The sequence below is a fragment of the Sinocyclocheilus grahami genome, unplaced genomic scaffold, assembly GCF_001515645.1.
Source record: "Sinocyclocheilus grahami isolate Dianchi unplaced genomic scaffold, SAMN03320097.WGS_v1.1 scaffold1843.1, whole genome shotgun sequence".
Taxonomy (NCBI): Eukaryota; Metazoa; Chordata; class Actinopteri; order Cypriniformes; family Cyprinidae; genus Sinocyclocheilus; species Sinocyclocheilus grahami.
This window is the reverse complement of record NW_015507022.1, coordinates 16,801-35,933: the sequence shown is the minus strand read 5'-3', so window position 1 is coordinate 35,933 and position 19,133 is coordinate 16,801. Positions and strand designations below refer to the sequence as shown.

The window sequence follows — 19,133 nt, the reverse complement described above, 5'->3', positions numbered from 1 at the left end:
GTAAGTCACTTTGGATAAGTGTCTGCTAAATGCAAATGTAAATGTAAAACAGTATCCCATGCAGTGTCTTCAGATGCATGTAGCAGGTAATCCAGGCATTCCATGCATACAGAAAATTTGCATAATATTCACAGTAAACACACAGCATACTGCGATATATTAGGAGGTGTATGGAAGCATGCCATTCCGAACACAGCTTCTGTACTGATTTCAGTGTACTTGAGTTATATTTAGCAGATTCTGGCAAATATAGTAGGTCATCTAGGTATTTCATGCATACAGAAAATTTACATAATATGCACAGCATACATACTGAATACTGCAGAAATAGTAAGAGTAGTATGATAGTATGGCATTTCAAACACAGCCCATTTTCCATGTCTCCTTAATCAAACACACCTGACTCAGATCATTAGCTCATTAGCTATGGGTGTGTTAGACAAAGGAAAGACACAAAATATGCAGTGTTGGGGGGCCTCCAGGAACATGGTTGGGAACCTCTGACATAGTGGTTTATCTGGCGTGTGTGTGTTGTTTTTTATTTATTTTATGTTCATGTTTATTAATTTGTGTTTTTACTTTTATCAAATAATAAAGTTATAAATAAAGTGTTTTGAAATTCTTGGACGCAGTTCCAGGTTGGGGTCTGGTTTCGTTGGTGAGAACTTGTATGGCAGCATATTTGCCATATTAAACCATTCATATGCATGCTCACATTCTTGAGATTTATTCAGACAAATACAGATTGAAAAAGGCAACTTGAATTAAAAAAAAAACAGAATTTAATTCCACTGACTTTTGGAAAAGCATGCAGCTCAGTTTATTTTCATTCTTTTTACTAGGTGACATTACAGAGAATATAAAACGAGAAAACGTCTTGTGAATGATATTAAAAGAAGAAGATAAAACATATTTAAATGGTTAGGCTGAATTAGCATGGCATTCAAATATTACATTAGATCAGTCAATAATAATACAGAGACTCAATTCAACAGGAAAAAAGTAAACAGTAAAATTTAGAGACCATCAAAACATTCAGTTTTTCTTATCCACCTTATTGTAAATGATGTGTCCTGCTTCCGGTCTCATCCGCCTCAAGCTATTTTTAGCTCTATGTTTTGCTGCTTGATATTGAAAACTAATGTGTCTTACTGTTACTTTAATGTATTGTCTTAACTATGAACACACTGGTTTGTAATGCAAACAGTTTTACCATTTACTGCACTTTGTTATTCTTCTCGTTATTTCCCTACCGTGGCTAATGAACCGGAAGTCTCGCACATTCACAGAAAACGGCTTAATTCTGTGTTGAAAAATAAGGTGGATATAATGAATTATGTACAATGTATCAGCTCAGTTATAATTCTTTGAAATATTCTTGTCAGGCAGAAAATAATCAAGTCTTAAAATAACATAACTGTATCTTGTACAATTCCACTATTCCTGATCTGGAAAGTGTACTCATCAATACGCTGTTGCTGTTTCTGCTGTTAATCCTCTCTTTCCTGCATCTTTCTACTTCCTCTTAATCTTTTCTTGGGCTGCTTTATACATGTCATTAGTGTAGGGATTTCCTCCATTAAACTTTACCATTTTTTCTATCATTTTCAGCAGTTCCATGACCTGATCTCGATTATCTCTCTCCTCATTGTTGAATGAGTGATATCTGCCGTAGCATGTCTGAATTAGATGTTGTAGCTCAGTGCTTTTGCTGATATATTCCTCTACAGGTTTACCATCCAGTTCATCAGCGTGAGTGAACAGAACGATGGTGTACTTTACAGCATGTTCTCCAAAGTTCTCCTGAATCCATTTTACAGCATTTTTCTCCTCCTCTGTGAATTTCACACCTAATTTCAAAACCAGCAGGAACACATGAGGACCAGGAGCAGACAGATTCATACACTTCTCTATTAGAGTCTGAAGTTCTGTATTACTGATTGAAGTGTCGAACAAGCCAGGAGAGTCAGTAACTGATAGAGGTTGTCCACCAACAATTGCTTCTTTTTTCTCACAGGTCATTGAAGCTGACATCAGAGAGTTTTTCACTGTAAATTCATCTCTGCCCAGGACTGTGTTTCCTGAAGCGCTCTTTCCTGATCCAGTTTTACCCAGCAACACAATCCTCAGATCTGTTACAATGTGAAAAAAATTGTAAGAGTTGTAATGAGTTTTGACTAGGGATGTGCAATATCATAATTTTTGATCGTGGATGATTAAAATGTCACCACGATTGTAATGAGGAGTCAACGGAGTGAGGATCCATGTGCAGCTTAATTAAAAGAAGCATAGTAATACAGGCAAGATAAATCACCATCCAGTGGGCACTTTGATATCAATTGATATCAAATTGACGTCAAATGTTAGTCAAGACTTAATCAAGATGTTGATAACATCATTTTAAGGGCAGTTTGGACAGCAATTTCTTCCAGTGATAATAGGGTGAAAATATGAAGCTAATACTAACACTAAAATTGGTTTAATGTATATGCAGGCCAATGTGTTTGACATTCAGTTTACATCATTTATGTCATGGTTTAGACATCATATTGAAATCCCATTGACATCAGTGATTGGTGTTTGATTGATATTTATTGCATAATATGAATTCTTTGTCAGCCTGATTAAGTTTAAGTAGCATTTTCTCTTAACTGGGGCTTCAGACACTATCGATTTGCCACAGCTCCTTTTGAAATGTTTCCCAAATGATGTTCAAAAGACCTGATATTGACATAAAACATTGACGTCAAATATCCAAATCAGACTGACGTCAGAAACTTGATGTCTACACACCCATGTCCTTTCTAATGCCCATTCAAGGACAAAGCTTTCTCTGCTGTTTAACTCCACACCTGTAGATGGCACTATGCTAGTAGTAACGGGGAGCCTCTGCTTCAAAAGCATTGACAATCCTAAAACGAACCGTGACTTGTGCCCAGCTCAGGTTCTGTCATTTATTCTCAGGTGGCTAAATGTCATGTATTGTAAAACAAGTTATCTTGGGTAACTGTTAACACTTACCAGAATGTGTTTCAATAAAATATGACTTTTTACTATGACTATTTCTGGTAGATTTTGTGTGTATGCAGGGCTGTACCACATGGTAGAAAAAAATGCTTTGATTACATATCCCCCTGTAGCACGCATGCGACACAGTTTAGAATGCGTGACACACCAACCGCTTATTTATGGTACAGTGCTATTTCACTTGGTAGTTACACTTCATTTTGCAGTTAAAACTCGTTTCCCAACTACACCTTATCTAGAGCCCTAGGAGTTCTGCGATGCAGACAACATGGAAGGAACCACTTTTCAGCCAATTTTGAATTAAACAATCAGGAAGTAGCACAGAATCATAAAATCTATTACATAATATCACGCAATATTTGAAATATCGCCCACCCCTACTATATACATTAGGATGTTTACTATAATGTACTACATACATTAGGATGAACTTTTATCAACTTTTGAAAAGTGACTCAAATGATAAGAGAGACCATTTAACAACTAGCCGGCCAATCAGCTCATCAGCATGGGCTGTGTTTCCCAAAAGCATCGTAAGCCTAAGAAGTTCGTAAAAACAATTGTACGTCTGATCTTAATATTACGGTCTGTTTCCTAAAAACATCGTAACTTAATTAGCACTTGATCGTAGATCAACGAGTGCTCTGGAGTAATCGTAAAGCCCTACGTGCATCATAAGAAGACAGAATTATGAGGTCACCTGCAGGACAATCAGCAGATTACACCTTTAACTTTATTCAAGTGCAATGTGATTATTATAATTATAGCGTTTCATTATACATTATTGTACACTTTATTACTCATTTTTTTATTCATATAAAATGAAATTAAATAATTAAAAAGGGCAGAAAACCAAAAAAATCTAAATTAAATGACTGAATGAAAAAATGAATAAAATAAGTAATGTTGCGTGTAAACCACAGCATGCCTGGAGACCATTTCTAGGGGCACCCCTGCCCGGAGAAACGCAAGGTCTGACCACGGGTTGAAGGTTTGGCGACAGGCCTGTGTAACTTGGACCCGGTGAGTGCCGCGCTGCCACGCCCACCTCGGGACTCGGCCATGAAGCTAGTGCTGAAGCGATCTCATATGAAGCCGCCCCAGCGGTGTAACTGCCGCTGCAGCTGCCATATGCCTCTGAAATTGTTTCAGTGCGACCGCTGTCCTGCCCTTGAATGAATTCAAGCAGTTTAGCACCGACCGTGCACGTTCCTCTGTGAGGCGTGCTCTCTGTTCGACCGAATCCAACTCCATACCGAGAAAAGAGATCCTCTGCGTCGGGGAAAGTTTGCTCTTTTCCCAGTTGACCCGAAGACCCAACTGGGGTGCCCCCTCCACAACTTTCGGGAATACACGGGGAGACAGGGACAGCCCGAAGAGCAGGACCTTGTACTGATATGCACATCCTTCGAACGTGAACCGCAGAAATGGTCTGTGGCGCGGAAGAATCGACACATGAAAGTATGCATCCTTCAGGTCGATCGCTGCAAACCAATCTCGGGGACGGATACACCCGAAGATGTGTTTCTGCGTCAACATCTTAAACAGAAACCTGTGAAGGGCCTGGTTCAAAAACGCAGATAAAATTGGTCGCCTTTCTTGGGTACAATGAAGTAGGGGCTGTAAAACCCGTCTTCATATCGGCTGGAGGGACCAGCTCTATCGCGTCCTTCACCAGTAGAACTGCGATCTCTGCATGCAACCCTGGTTCAAAAACGCAGATAAAATTGGTCGCCTTTCTTGGGTACAATGAAGTAGGGGCTGTAAAACCCATCTTCATATCGGCTGGAGGGACCGGCTCTATCGCGTCCTTCACCAGTAGAACTGCGATCTCTGCATGCAACACAGGAGCATCGGCCGCCTTCAAGCATGAAGCGGATGCCACTGAACTTGGGGGGATGCCGGGCGAAGTGAATCGCATAGCCGAGGCAATGCTTACCTGGTCCACAGTTTTGCAGAGGGTGCGTGAGTAGGGCCTTTGTTGACGGTCTCGAACCATCCGCTGCTGCCTGCTGGTGATGGAGGAGGATGAGTGTGGTCTGGTGTTGGTCAGTCCGTGACTCTCTGTGCCTCCCGGGACCCAGAGATAGAGAAAACTACTCTTTTGAATTTGGGTCCCATTGACCATGAGGCCGACGGCGAGGGAAAACTATACAAAAGATTCTCCACCCGGCCTTCCACCGAAGAGCAGATCCCTCCATCTCTGGGTCGTTCGTCTAAGGACCGCTTGCTCTTCCATTTACCGCCAGGTTTGACGGGGGCCTGGACGGGCGAGGCGGCCTGCCTATGGCCAGCTCCACGGCGGTGCTTGGCTGGAGGCTGCTGCGGATACGGCACGGGAGCGGGGGCCGCCCTCGGTGACGAGCAGGCTGGGGCGCTGCGGCCGGCGGACGGGTGTAGGCAGCAGTTGCCCGCTGGGGCAGGATGTGGTGAAATCGCCACAGTTTGCTTCTGTGCAGCCGAGAACTGCTGGGCAAAGCTTTCGACCACGTCAGGGAAAACAGGGGCATTGAGGAACCGTACTTTATCGGTGTCCCTCATGTCGGCCAGACACAGCCAGAGATGGTGCTCCTGGACCACAAGTGTGGACATCGCACGACCCAGAGAACTTGCTGTGACCTTCGTCGCTCGGAGAGCAAGGTCAGTGGTGGTTTGGAGCTCTTTCAGAACTTCCGGATCATGACCAAACTTAACATAAAATTATATTAATGTCTAAACCCAAATTATTTTCTCAAATTATTTTCCCCCTTTGAATTACAGTTTTATTTATGATAGAGAAGAGTTTATGTACCTTATGTGCTAAATTTGGGAATGTGGGAAAGTTCAGGAATTTGTTCATACTTAAATACTTAAATAAGCCATACATAAGAGTAGTGACTATTAATAACAAACAACAATCAATCCAATGATAAATGTGTTTATGTACATTTGGTGAGTCACACAAAAAAAGGTTTGACATAAGCTTAAGAAGATCTCAGTTGAAAAGAAAGACCTTTCTGCTGAAACTGAGTCTAAAACTGATTTGAACTAGTACATGAACAGCTCAACAGCATTTCTTTTTCTCATCTACAGTAATTCTCAAAGAACTAAAACTGACTTCATATTCATAAACCCTTCGACCACATCCTTTAATTGTTCCACAAACAGTGATGGTCAGTAAATATGAAATCAATTCACTGACAGCTGTGTTTTGAATAGCTTTTGCTGTAAAATGCAAATAAAATATACTTCCCACCCATAAGAACAAACACTGCTTTTGTTAGAGGTTAAAAAAATACATTGTGCTATATGGCTTACTCCTGATTACTATTAACAAAACAACAAATGTCGTGGAAAGAAAACCAAATGAACACAACTCAAACCTGAAAAAGCATTCGTGGGAGTCATTCAGAGGACACAAATTACAAAACGACTGCTATGAGGTATTCAAACATATACAAAACGGAATGCAAAATGACATCGGTGGATATAACAACGAAATCATTTGAGGTTTGTATGCATTGTATGTTTCTTTGAAGCAACAATATTGCCATGACGTCTGTTTTGTCTTTTTTAACTGAATGAAATTACGGCACATCCAATTTTCCAATTAATCCAATTAATATCATCAATACATTGGCATATGTGGCTTTGCAGCGAGCTATAGATCTGGGAGTGTTGTTTGTAAGAGATTTTTATTAATTTTTTTTCTTGGAGCATATACAAATTGAACAGGTGCATGGACTGAGTCACGTAGGACTCTGCATTCATTCATTTTGTTGAATTTGCTGTCAGAAATCTGCAAGGTAAAACCAACACAGAGTTCAGTATTTTTCCATTATTTTCTAAATAGACTTTCATCTTCCTATAATATGAATGAATGAAATTTGCATCTCAAAGCATTGAATGCCATCCATTAGTAACTACACAGTAAATTCCCGAGTGTTAAATGAACACTGCTCGGAGCATATATGGTCCCACTCTAAAAGAGTGTTAAAGTAACACTGAAGCAGTGTTAAAGTTAATGAGATAATTATGTGATTAATTAAGTGCTGATTGAGCATTAGTGATGAACACCTGCTGTTAACAAGCAGAATCACTGAAGAAAAGAGAAACACAAGAACTACAACTGACTTCAGCCACAGACTTAGATGAAATCAACTGAAATAAAAGACATTAAGGCCCGGTTTCATAGACAGGGCTTAGCGTAAACCAGGATTAGGCCATAGTTCAATTAGGACATTTACGAAATTTTTATAAACATGCCTTAGAAAAAAGCATTACTGGTGTGCATCTTAAGACAAAACAAAGGCACTGACATGTTTTAAGATCAATCAGTGCAAGTTTCTTTCAGTTGAAAGAAGCTCAGATTTACATTTTAGTCTAGGACTAGGCTTAAGCCTTGTCTGTGAACCCGGGGGTAAATGTCTCAAGATCTCAGCAGAAGATGATTGAACAACTCTACAAACAGCATCACCAGCTTCCTGCATTACTAACCAGTTAGACTATCTAAAACAGAAGTTCTTTATTGAGAATTAATGTTTAGTTGTTGTTTTTTTCAACTTACCATTTTTGTGAATAGTGGTTGCTTTAGTTGCCTCTTGACCCTTTAAATTTAAGTTTCTTTTTGGTTGGCACAATTGTGTGTGTTAAACACATATCTGAGGACATAGAACTTATGATAATATCATGTCATGTGTCTGAGTTTCTGACTGAAATTTATCTAAATCTGTAGCGATTTTAAAATGTTTATAGCATTGCAGTTAAACAAAATACCAATGTGAGAATATCCTTCTTAAATGACTCTTATAAATACTGTTCATAAAGAGGTTTAATTTTGGCATTCATAGACATGAAGAATCTGCATGTGAATCTCAGCAATGGTGACAAAATATTCTGATAATTTGTGTGAGTTTTGAACGTCACAAAACAAGGCAGTTAAAAAGCAGAATCAGAATGAGCTTTATTGCTAAGTATGTTTACACATACGAGGAATTTGTTTTTGTGACAGAAGCTTCCACAGTGTAACAGAATGACAGTGACAGAACAAAAACACAGATAATAAAAAAAAGTAAATAAGGAATAAAACATAAATTGACAGTTGTATGTGCAGGTATATTACAATAGACAGTTTTTGTATGTACAGGTAGTGAATATTATACGCAAATTTGAGGTGTAGACTGAGTATGAGTGTTAGATAAATAAGTGTATGAGTGAATAAATAGTGTGTGTTCCACAGTTATTGTCAAGTGTTCATGAGATGGATTGCCTGAGGGAAGAAACTGTTCCTGTGTCTGGTCGTTCTGGTGCTCAGAGCTCTGTAGCGTCGACCAGATGGCAACAGTTCAAAGAGGGAGTGTGCTGGATGTGAGGGGTCCAGAGTGATTCTGCCAGCCCTTTTGCTCACTCTGGACGAGTACAGTTCTTGGAGAGAAGGGAGGGTTGTACCAATGATTCGCTCAGCAGTCCGGACTACCCTCTGAAGTCTTCTGAGGTCAGACTTGGTAGCTGAGCTGAACCAGATCCCAAGTCCTCAAAGAGTTAAAGTTAATGAGATAATTAAGTGAGTAATTAAATGATGATTGTGCATTAGTGATGAACACCTGCTGTTATTGAGAATTACAGAGGATCAGATGTTGATGTTTTATTGGTTAAAATGATGTCACCATCATGGAGATCAGTGTTTGCTTTAGTTGGGCTATTGACCCTTGCCTCAATCCTCTTTGTAGCAGTGCATGAGGTGTTGAACAGTGAACAGCTATAAGCTGGCTTTATAAATTAAAAGTAAGTCAGCTGGGGTAGTCATTCTCTTTAGAGGTTGGTATTTTCTGATTCAACAAGTTCAGGAAGTTGTTAGTGGGAGGCTTTTGTATGTGGATGTGAAATTAAATGGTATAGCTTTTCATATAATTAACATATATTGCCCTCCAGATTTACAAGAGCGGAAGGAAATTATGAAAGAAATAGCTTCAATATTAATTTGTGGGCGGGAAGTAATTATGGGAGGCGATTTTAATTGTTTAATAGCTAAAGAAGTTCGGAAATCAATAACGACAATAAAACTTGATTCTAGTTCAATAGATCTTACGAATATTATTAAGGCCTTTAAACTTACATATATTTTTAGATCGCAGAACCCTAATATTCCAGATTTTACTTGGTCTAATGGTTCCTCCTTTTCTTGTATTGATTTCGTATTTTCCTCACCTACAATTGAGGTAATGGAATCTTCCTTGAAACCGGTGTTGTTTTCCGATCATGCTAAAGTAGATTGTGTAGTAAAGATAAATGGAAGTAGTACGAGAGGACCTGGATTATGGAAATTAAATATAAACTTGTTGAAAGATCCTAAAGTAGTATCAAAATTAAGAGAAAAACTTAATCAGTGGAAATCTTTGCAAGAATTGTATAGTTCTGTGGGAGATTGGTGGGAAGATCTTAAAACTAGAATAAGGAGGTTCTTTATACAGGAAAGTAAGAAAGCTACGTCGAAAAGCAATTTCCATCTTAAAAAGTGTCAGAGATTTGCAAATCTTATATTCCATGTCTCATTTTGGATTTGATGTAGTCGAAGATATTGCAAAACTTAAGAGAGAAATGGCTAAAATAATGGCTTGAAAGAAATAGCTTCAATATTAATTTGTGGGCGGGAAGTAATTATGGGAGGCGATTTTAATTGTATAATAGCTAAAGAAGATCGGAAATCAATAACAACAATAAAACTTGATTCTAGTTCAATAGATCTTACGAATATTATTAAGGCCTTTAAACTTACATATATTTTTAGATCGCAGAACCCTAATATTCCAGATTTTACTTGGTCTAATGGTTCCTCCTTTTCTTGTATTGATTTCGTATTTTCCTCACCTACAATTGAGGTAATGGAATCTTCCTTGAAACCGGTGTTTTTTTCCGATCATGCTAAAGTAGATTGTGTAGTAAAGATAAATGGAAGTAGTACGAGAGGACCTGGATTATGGAAATTAAATATAAACTTGTTGAAAGATCCTAAAGTAGTATCAAAATTAAGAGAAAAACTTAATCAGTGGAAATCTTTGCAAGAATTGTATAGTTCTGTGGGAGATTGGTGGGAAGATCTTAAAACTAGAATAAGGAGGTTTTTTTATACAGGAAAGTAAGAAAGCTACGTCGAAAAGCAATTTCCATCTTAAAAAGTGTCAGAGATTTGCAAATCTTATATTCCATGTCTCATTTTGGATTTGATGTAGTCGAAGATATTGCAAAACTTAAGAGAGAAATGGCTAAAATAATGGCTTATAAGAGTAAGAGCTACATTATAAGGAGTAGAGTTCAGCATATGAAATCTAATGAAAAATGCACCAGATATTTTTTTAGGAAACTCCTCGGTGCCCCAAGTTTGGACTCTTTAAAAATCCAAGATGACCAAATAATAACAGGAACCCATAACATAGTATCCCATGTTCATTCGTTTTATGAGAACTTGTATAGATCTAAAAAATATAGAAGAGGATATGATGACCTTTCTCTCTAAGGTTGGAAATAATATTCGAGGAGATTTTAGAATGGAGGAGATTAACCTCTGCGTAGACGACTTAACTACAGCAGTAAAGAGCATGAGTAATAATAAATGCCCAGGAGCGGATGGTCTACCTAAGGAATTTTATATAACCTTTTGGGAAGATTTAAAAGATCAATTGCTAACGATGTTCATGGAGAGTCTACGCATAGGAAAACTCCCATCTTCTTTAATAGGAGTCATCTCATTGATGTTTAAAAAAGGAGACAAACCAGATCTGAAAAATTGGCATCCCTTGACTTTGTTAGGGGTAGATGCTAAAATATTGTCTAAAGCTCTTTTCTTTAAGTTTCAGCCTATTATGCCTAAGCTTATTGGTAGCGATCAAACATGTGGTATTAAGGGGCACTCCTTACAAGATAATTTGGCATTAGCCAGAGATAGTTATTTGTTTGCACATGACCGTAAACTGTCTTTGGCGATTTTAGGACTAGATCTCGAAAAAGCCTTTGACAGTATAGATCATTGCTATTTATATAGACTATGTGAGCATTTAGGTTTTGGACCCTCTATATGCTCATGGATTAAGCTCCTTTATACAGACTGCCAAAGTAAGGTATTGGTAAATAACCATTTGTCAGACTCGTTTGAGATTCGCTCGCGCATACGACAAGGTTGTAGCTTGTCCCCACTGCTATTTATTTTAGCGGTGGAGCCATTAGCTTACGCGCTCAGGCAAAACCCAGAAATTAAAGGGTTTCCGATTCCGGGTAGCTTAGGTAGAGAGGCTAAGGTCTCACTTTATATGGATGATCTTACCCTCTTTCTTATTGATAATAATTCTATTAAGAAAACTTTGCAAATCTGTGAAAAGTTTACTCTAGCTACCGGTGCGAAAATTAATAGAAAAAAAACTGAAATTCTGTATTCCTTTTGGAAAGAACCTAAATTAAAATTAGGCTTTAAAGATCAGGTAGAATTTATTAAGATTTTAGGACTTTCGATTGGTAACAATATGGAGAAAATGAATTGGGATCAGAGACTAGATTAAATTAAATGGAAAGTAAAACAGTGGGAGGATCGAGACCTTACTTTGAGAGGGAAAGTGCTAGTAATAAATGCTGAAATTTTGGCTTCCCTTACCTTCCTAGCTGTAACCTTGCCGGCACCAGTCAATTTTATAAGATCAGTTAAAAAAAGTCTTGTTCGGTTTCCTTTGGGGCTCCAAACATGAAAGAATGAGAAGAGAGATACTGTATAAACCAGTAGCTATTAGTGATTGTGCATTAGTGATGAACACCTGCTGTTATTGAGAATTACAGAGGATCAGATGTTGATGTTTTATTGGTTAAAATGATGGCACCATCATGAAGATCAGTGTTTGCTTTAGTTGGGCTCTTGACCCTTTTAAAAATAATAAAAAGTTATTTGCTTTTAAGCAATTACAATATTGCTTTACAACAAACATTTGTGCATTGCCAACTCAAAAGCTTGAGGAAGCAGTTTACATGTTCTGCTTTTAGCTCACTTGAGTGAATATTGTGAAGGTGTCTGTTATTGGTTTATAGACAAACACATTCAGCTGTTACAGAACAGAAAAAAAGTCATATTAAAAAAATGCTACCATGATGCTTAAATATTAAAAAAAAGAGGAACTAAATTGCTCAGGCTTTTAGACATGAACACTTATCATATGATCCTCAACAGTGGTGACAATAATTATTCATATTGCATTGCATGATGGGAGTTTTTACTATGGTGTTACCCAGCATGCATTGCAGCATGAAAAATTTTGTTGATTGTCACCATTGTTGAGATTCATATGCTGGTTCTTGATGTCTGTGTGTGTCTTCATTACATTTGTATTCAACTTATTAAATGCGTAATATAGTCTCAACATCAGTTAGATACAACTATTAGAATAACACTTACATTGCATGCTGTTGTTTACCAACGTTGATTATACAAAATCTTAACATTTAAAATAGCTAGTTTGGATTTGAACAGGTTGAACCCTGATAATTTTTTCATCATTTGATAACAGCTAACAGCTCTCCACGACAAAGCACTTGTCTCACTGCTTTCCAACACCTCATGCATTACTTCAAAGACAGATCTAAGACAAGAAGTCAAGGGTCAAGAGTTAGTTTGGGCCAATAAAACATCAACATCTGATCCTCTGTAATTCTCAATAACAGCAGGTGTTCATCACTAATGCACAATCATCATTTAATTACTCACTTAATTATCTCATTAACTTTAACACTGCTTCAGTGTTACTTTAACACTCTTTTAGAGTGGGACCATATATGCTCCGAGCAGTGTTAATTTAACACTCGGGAATTTACTGTGTACATTTGTTTATATATGAGGCGTTCATTTGCTAAAACAAACCCAACTTTAACAATTCTCAGAAGTCATGTTTTTTCATTGTGCATTCCAATTAATCTCAATCAAAATCTAATTATTTTGATTAGGTTAAAAAATAACTAACAATACAGCTAACTAACACAATAAAACACATTAAAAACATGATCACATAATAAAAAACATGATTTTTGAAAATGTAACAAAACGGAGTTATCTGTTTTTTTGCAAATAAACTCTTCATATACTTTTTGATAATGACTGCCTCTAAAGCTAACAGTATCATTGATGTGCTATATTCATCAGTGTAACACTGATTGCTGGTGTGTGCACTGAACAAAGGGGAGATGCAGACTTCACATGAAACAAAGGGCAAAAAAACAATAACAAAACCTCTTCTTTACTACCTTTATTATCTGTATTCAATATAAACAACTTTTTATTATTTGTTCCTAAATACTTGTGGGTTTAACACAATTTAACAACTGTTATGTCTGTATTTATTAACAAATTATTTACAGATATCAGAGAAATTTACAAATATATATTTGTTCTGAATGTAATTTTGCATGGTAAAGAACTGGTAAAATTACATTTAGTTTCACATTGTAAAAGATAATAATAATAGTGCTGTCAAACGATTAATCACGATGAATCGCATCCAAAATAAACGTTTTTGTTTACATAATATGTGTGTGTACTCTGTTTATTTATTATGTATATATAAAACACACACATACCGTATATATTTTGAAAATGTATATATATTTATATTATTATATTTTATATTATATATAAATATATTTAATGTATAAACATAACATATATTTCTTAAATATATACATGCATGTGTTTGCATTTATATATACATAATAAATATACACAGTGGACACACATATATTATGTAAACAAAAACTTTTATTTTGGATGCGAATAATTGCGATGAATCGTTTGACAGCACTAAAATGATAATAATAATAATAATAATAATAATGATAAGTTAATAAATTCACAAACTTTTACATCAAAAATGCATCAGTATAGTTAAGATGCTAACCGAGCTGTAGAAGTTGAGAAATTATGTATATCACGAATGTAAGAATTTATTCAGTATGAGCTTTGTTTGGCAAGCCAGCAGAACTTTTTTGAATAATCACAATTATTGTCACAAATATTGTCATTTCTTTGTACTCCCACATCCTAATCTGCTTTAAAACCCAGTGTTTTTGAATACATTTCAATAATATTTAATATGATTTGATTTATATTATGGAAACTAGATCTGATAATTGCACCCATGTTCACTCTAATTATGTATGAACTTGGTGTGATTTTTGTCAGTGTGTAAATACACTACAACACCCCTCACCTGATTGTTGACTCACAGAATACGGAATAAGGCAACCGAAAAAAGGCATTGTTTTTATTTTGTTTGCACAAACAAAAATGAACAATTAAACCATCCTTAAGTATTCAGTGACATCTACCACCACAGTAACTAATCAGGGGTGCATTTCCAAGCATTGTTCACTATCTATGGTCGTTAATTTCATTGAACTCCATTTGTAATGACGCAACTTGTGACCATAGTTGCTTTTGGGATACGCATCCCTGTTTAGTAAGCCATTTACGCATCACTATAAAAAAGGGAGAAAAAGTTTTATTATATATTAAGTATATTAATATTAAGTTTTTTCAATTTGACAAATTTTCATGTTATTTGAAGTTTATTTGGAATAACTTCATGAACATATGGTAAACTTTTCAGTACCGAAGTTCATGTGCATTTAACCTTGACTTATTTTCTTAGTTCAACCAAATAAATAATTATTTTATTTTGATAGTTCTTCTATTTCAATTGTAAATAATTATTTTATTTCAAATGTTTCAGTCATGTTCCAGTTAATAATTTACTGCAAAAATAAGTGATCTGATGTCAGCCATTGAAACATATCAACTGCAAATAAAACCCATTAAATCTCTGAAGATCTCGGCAGAGGAGGATTAAACAACTCTGACTTTATTTCTGTCATAAATTGTTTCTGAGGTTTAGCTCTGGTTAATGCTGATTTTCCCCATTATAGAGAGAAGTGTTTGCTCATCTGACTTTGGCTTTCTTTGCCACAACATATGTGTTTTCTAAGTGCACTGTTAGCAGCCAGTGAAAGACTCAAGCATCAAGAGCCAAACTAAAGCACATGCTATTCATCAAAATAGTGACTTCAAACAAAACTATTATTTTCATTTAATAAAGGTGGAGTTGGAGCTCCAAAAATGTTAGGAAAACAAAACAAAATATTACAGTCCATTTACAGTAAAGTAAATTTACAGCCCCGAAGGTTCAAAGGCTTAAACTTTGTGCCATCTTTACAAATGAAGAATAAAAGACTTGAATGTTTTAACATGTTCATTGCTTCAACTTCAGTTGTGCTGGGAAATTTTTTTGAATTCAGGTTGAGTGCATGAACTTTTTCAAATAAATCAATTGAAGAATTATTTATGCACTTGAATTTTGATTCCATATTATAAGCCATAAATAAATAACTTTGTGTTCAGTGTGAAAATCCCATTCAAATAAGACCAATACAAATCTAAAACTTCGAGTTGGATGTAGTGTTACCGTTTCAGTGCTGATATTAGTGTAACAGCTGCTCCTCCAAATGCTGCTGCTAAAGCAGCTACTGCAGCTACTCTTCCTGATGAGGCCAGTTTCCCTGCAGCTGCTGCAGATCTGGCTGCTGCTGCTGCTGCTACTGCTGCCAGACCTGTAACTACTCCTTTTGCTGTCGCTGCTGCACTTTCTACAGCTGCTACTGCTGTGTTTGCAACTGCTTCTCCTGCTGTTTCTACTGCTTTTTCTACCGTTTCTGCTGCTTTTTTTGTAACTGCTTCCCCGGCAATTTCTACTGTTTTTTCTACAGTTTCTATTGCTTTTTTTGTAACCGCTTCTCCTGAAGTTTTTACTGCTTTTTCTACAGTTGCTGTAACTTCTTTTCTAACTGCTTCTGCTGCCGTTTCTACTGCTTTTTCTACAGTTGTTGCTGCTCTTTTTGTAACTGCATCTCCTGCCGTTTTTACTGCTAGTTCTACAGCTGCTACTGCTTTTTTTGAAACTGTTTCTCCTGCCGTTTTTACTACTTGTTCTACAGCTGCTACTGCTTTTTTTGAAACTGCTACTCCTGTAGTTTCTACTGTTTTTTCTATAGCAGATAAAAGCTTTTCTACAGATTGTACTCCTACTTCTTTTGTAGTCATTATTGCACTTTCTGCAGCTTCTTCTGCTGCTTTTTCTACAGCTGCTTCTGCTTTTTTTGTAACTGCTTCTCCTGTAGTTTCTATAGCTTTTTCTATAGCAGCTAAAACTTTATCTACAGCTTCTTTTGTTGCTTCTGTAGTCGCTTTTGCACTTTCTGCAGCTGTTCTGCCAGCCATTATCATGCCTGCTATTGTCACTGTTCCTAGAAATCCAATCCCTAGCACTGCAACTGTCCATTCAATCTTTGCCCATTTTCCTTCCTTCTTCATCTGAGTGGTTTTAAACATCTCAAAAGTGTAATGCATCATTTCATTTTTCTTCATCATTGAGTTGATCTTCTTCAGCAGTTCTGTGACCTGATCTTGATGGTTTTTGTCTTCATTGTTGAATGAGTGATATCTGCCACCACAGTTGTCAACAATTTTCAGTAAATATTTGCTTTTCTCAATGTACTCGTCCAGAGGTTTTCCCTTCAGCAGATCAGCGTGAGTGAACAGAATGATGGTACGGCGCAAAGCTTCTTCTCCAAAGTTCTCCTGAATCCATTTCACTGCTTCTCTCTCTTCTTCTGTGAATCTCACACCCAGCTTTAGCACCAGCAGAAACACATGAGGACCAGGAGAGGACATCTCTACACACCTTTCTATTTCAGTCTTCACTCGTTGTTTATCCATAGCTGTGTTAAACAGTCCTGGAGTGTCAATTATAGAGACGTGTTTTCCATCCACCACTCCTCCCTGTTTCTCACAGAGTTTATTGGCTGATTTCATGAAATCAACAACTTCAAAAGCCTTTCTGCCCAGGATGGTGTTTCCTGTTGCACTTTTTCCTGATCCAGTTTTACCCAGAAGAACCATCCTCAGATCAGACCCTACAAATAAATTTAAAAAAAAGTCTTAATATGTAACACAAATATACATTCATACAGTTCTGTGAATTCAATGAAAAGGTACATTTGGATTAAGAACATTCCAGTGATCATCTTAAATTTAAAGCAGAAATACTACTGTTAACAAAATTATTGGCATGAAAAGTTATGGGACATGTTGGGTGCAAGTCTCTAGAATGTTTTAATGACAAATTATTTTATTTTATTTTATTTTTTTTTTTTTGGGGGGGGGGGGGAGGAGGAAACAAACTGTCAGAGACTAACGGCTTTGAGAGATTCCAGTGCTGTGAAAAGTCAGCCCAAAGAAAGTGTGTCATTTATCATGGGAGAGAGAGTGAGTGAGAGAGAGAGAGAGACAGAGAGGATAAACAAAACATTCACAGTGGACGACTCTTCCCTGTTTTTTTTTTTTTTTTTTTTTTTTTTTTTTTTTTTTTTTTTTTTTTTTTTTTTTTTTGGGGGGGGGGGGGGGGGGTCTTCTTTTTAAACTCTATATAATGGGCACATGAATGGCCCTTTAAGCTGTTTCTTCTGTTACATGACTCCCACTCATTTACTTTATTTTGCATGACTCTCTATCCTTTTGCATATATGTACTGTTGCCATGTGTATGCAACATTATCACTGACATATAAACATTTATACTTAAAAGATATAAAGCATTATATAGACTAATTACAGTTGATGATACTTTAGTGCAAAAACAACTAAACATTTTTTGTACTCTAGTAATATTCAAAGATTATTGTTGAAGTGAAACAGTTATTAAACAAATATTGGTTGATATTCAAAAATGCATAATACAATTTTATTGTTTTAAATTCAAAGGCTCAAACTTGCACACTGACTAAAATAATAAAACTTTATCACTTTAAATGATCAGTTTTATTATTCTATTTACATTAATCAAATTTAATAATTACATTTACATTTTTTAATAAGATTTTCTTCACAGACCTGTAAATGTTGAAGTCATTGTTATTGCCGTCTCTGGTGTTTCTCCTCCGTCTTCTCTCTGAGCTGCACAGAGTCAAAGTGCTGCAGCTCCTGCTTAAACCTTAAACCAGTCACATCCTTTCATTCACACCACGATCACGTGACTAAAGTCTTCCTGAGAGCTTTTAGTTTCTCTATTGATTTGCTGAAGATATGCCCACAATTATTTTAATTCTCAAACTTCTCAAACACATAATAGTTGTTTTCAAGAGTCCCACTCCGTTGCTAGGGAAATTCTGTTGTGTCAATGCATACCCAAATGCTTTTGTTTTCATTGGTGGGGACTTTAATATTGTGCCTAATAATATCCTTGATAGACTGCCACCTAAACAGTCTTTCTCTACTAATTCTAAATTAAAATATATATATATATGGATAAATTTGATGTTATTGATATTTGGAGGGAGACATTTCCCAATATTAAATCCTATACTTGGAGCAACCAAAGTTGTTCTAGACAGTCCCGTATAGACTATTTAATGTTTTTAATGTTTCTGTTAGTATTCTACCTTCCCCTATGACGGATCATAAGGCAACTCTTATCCAGTCCCCTCTGTCTTCAGGTTTCTCTTCTTCAAGACCTAGAACCTCTTATTGGAAGCTCAACTCTTCTTTGCTTAAGTATGACCAATTGAGAAAAAAATATTTTATTTTTGAGGATCAAAGATCAAAAGGAAAATATATATGGCCTCAATTGGGAGCTTCTTAAACATGAAGTAGGTTAAATGTGCGACGAATTTTGGCAGTCATTTAACTAAACTTAAAAGACGTGAAGAGGAGCCTGTCATCTCTAAAATAATGATTCTCTTGGGTATTCGGCCAATCACAACGCACAGGATAGCTGGCCAATCACAGCACACCTCGCTTTTCAAACCAATGAGCTTTGTAAAAATAGATGTGAACACTTTCTTACCAGCATTTTACCATTAAACTTAAGATAATTTGTTTACAGTGTATGAGGTAAACAATGTAAAATACAGAGGGAAATTGAGCATGAATGTCATTTAAAGTACTAAAATAACAAACTAAAACTGAAGTAAAAAATAAAACATATTTTTAAAAAAACTAATACAAATTGCAAAAACACACAATACAATCACTTAAACTGAAATGAAAATGTA

The 19,133-nt window shown here is 36.4% G+C and overlaps 1 protein-coding gene across 1 annotated transcript; it reads right to left on the bottom strand.

Moving 5' to 3' along the window:
* Positions 1–15,487: 15,487 nt before the first annotated feature.
* Positions 15,488–16,990, bottom strand: LOC107572978 (GTPase IMAP family member 8-like). Its single transcript, XM_016259417.1, has 2 exons — positions 16,249–16,990; positions 15,488–16,035 (listed from the first exon to the last, which is right to left on the bottom strand). The coding sequence occupies exons 1-2, from the start codon at positions 16,982–16,984 to the stop codon at positions 15,488–15,490; spliced, it is 1,284 nt and encodes a 427-aa protein (XP_016114903.1). The 5' UTR covers positions 16,985–16,990.
* Positions 16,991–19,133: the final 2,143 nt, after the last annotated feature.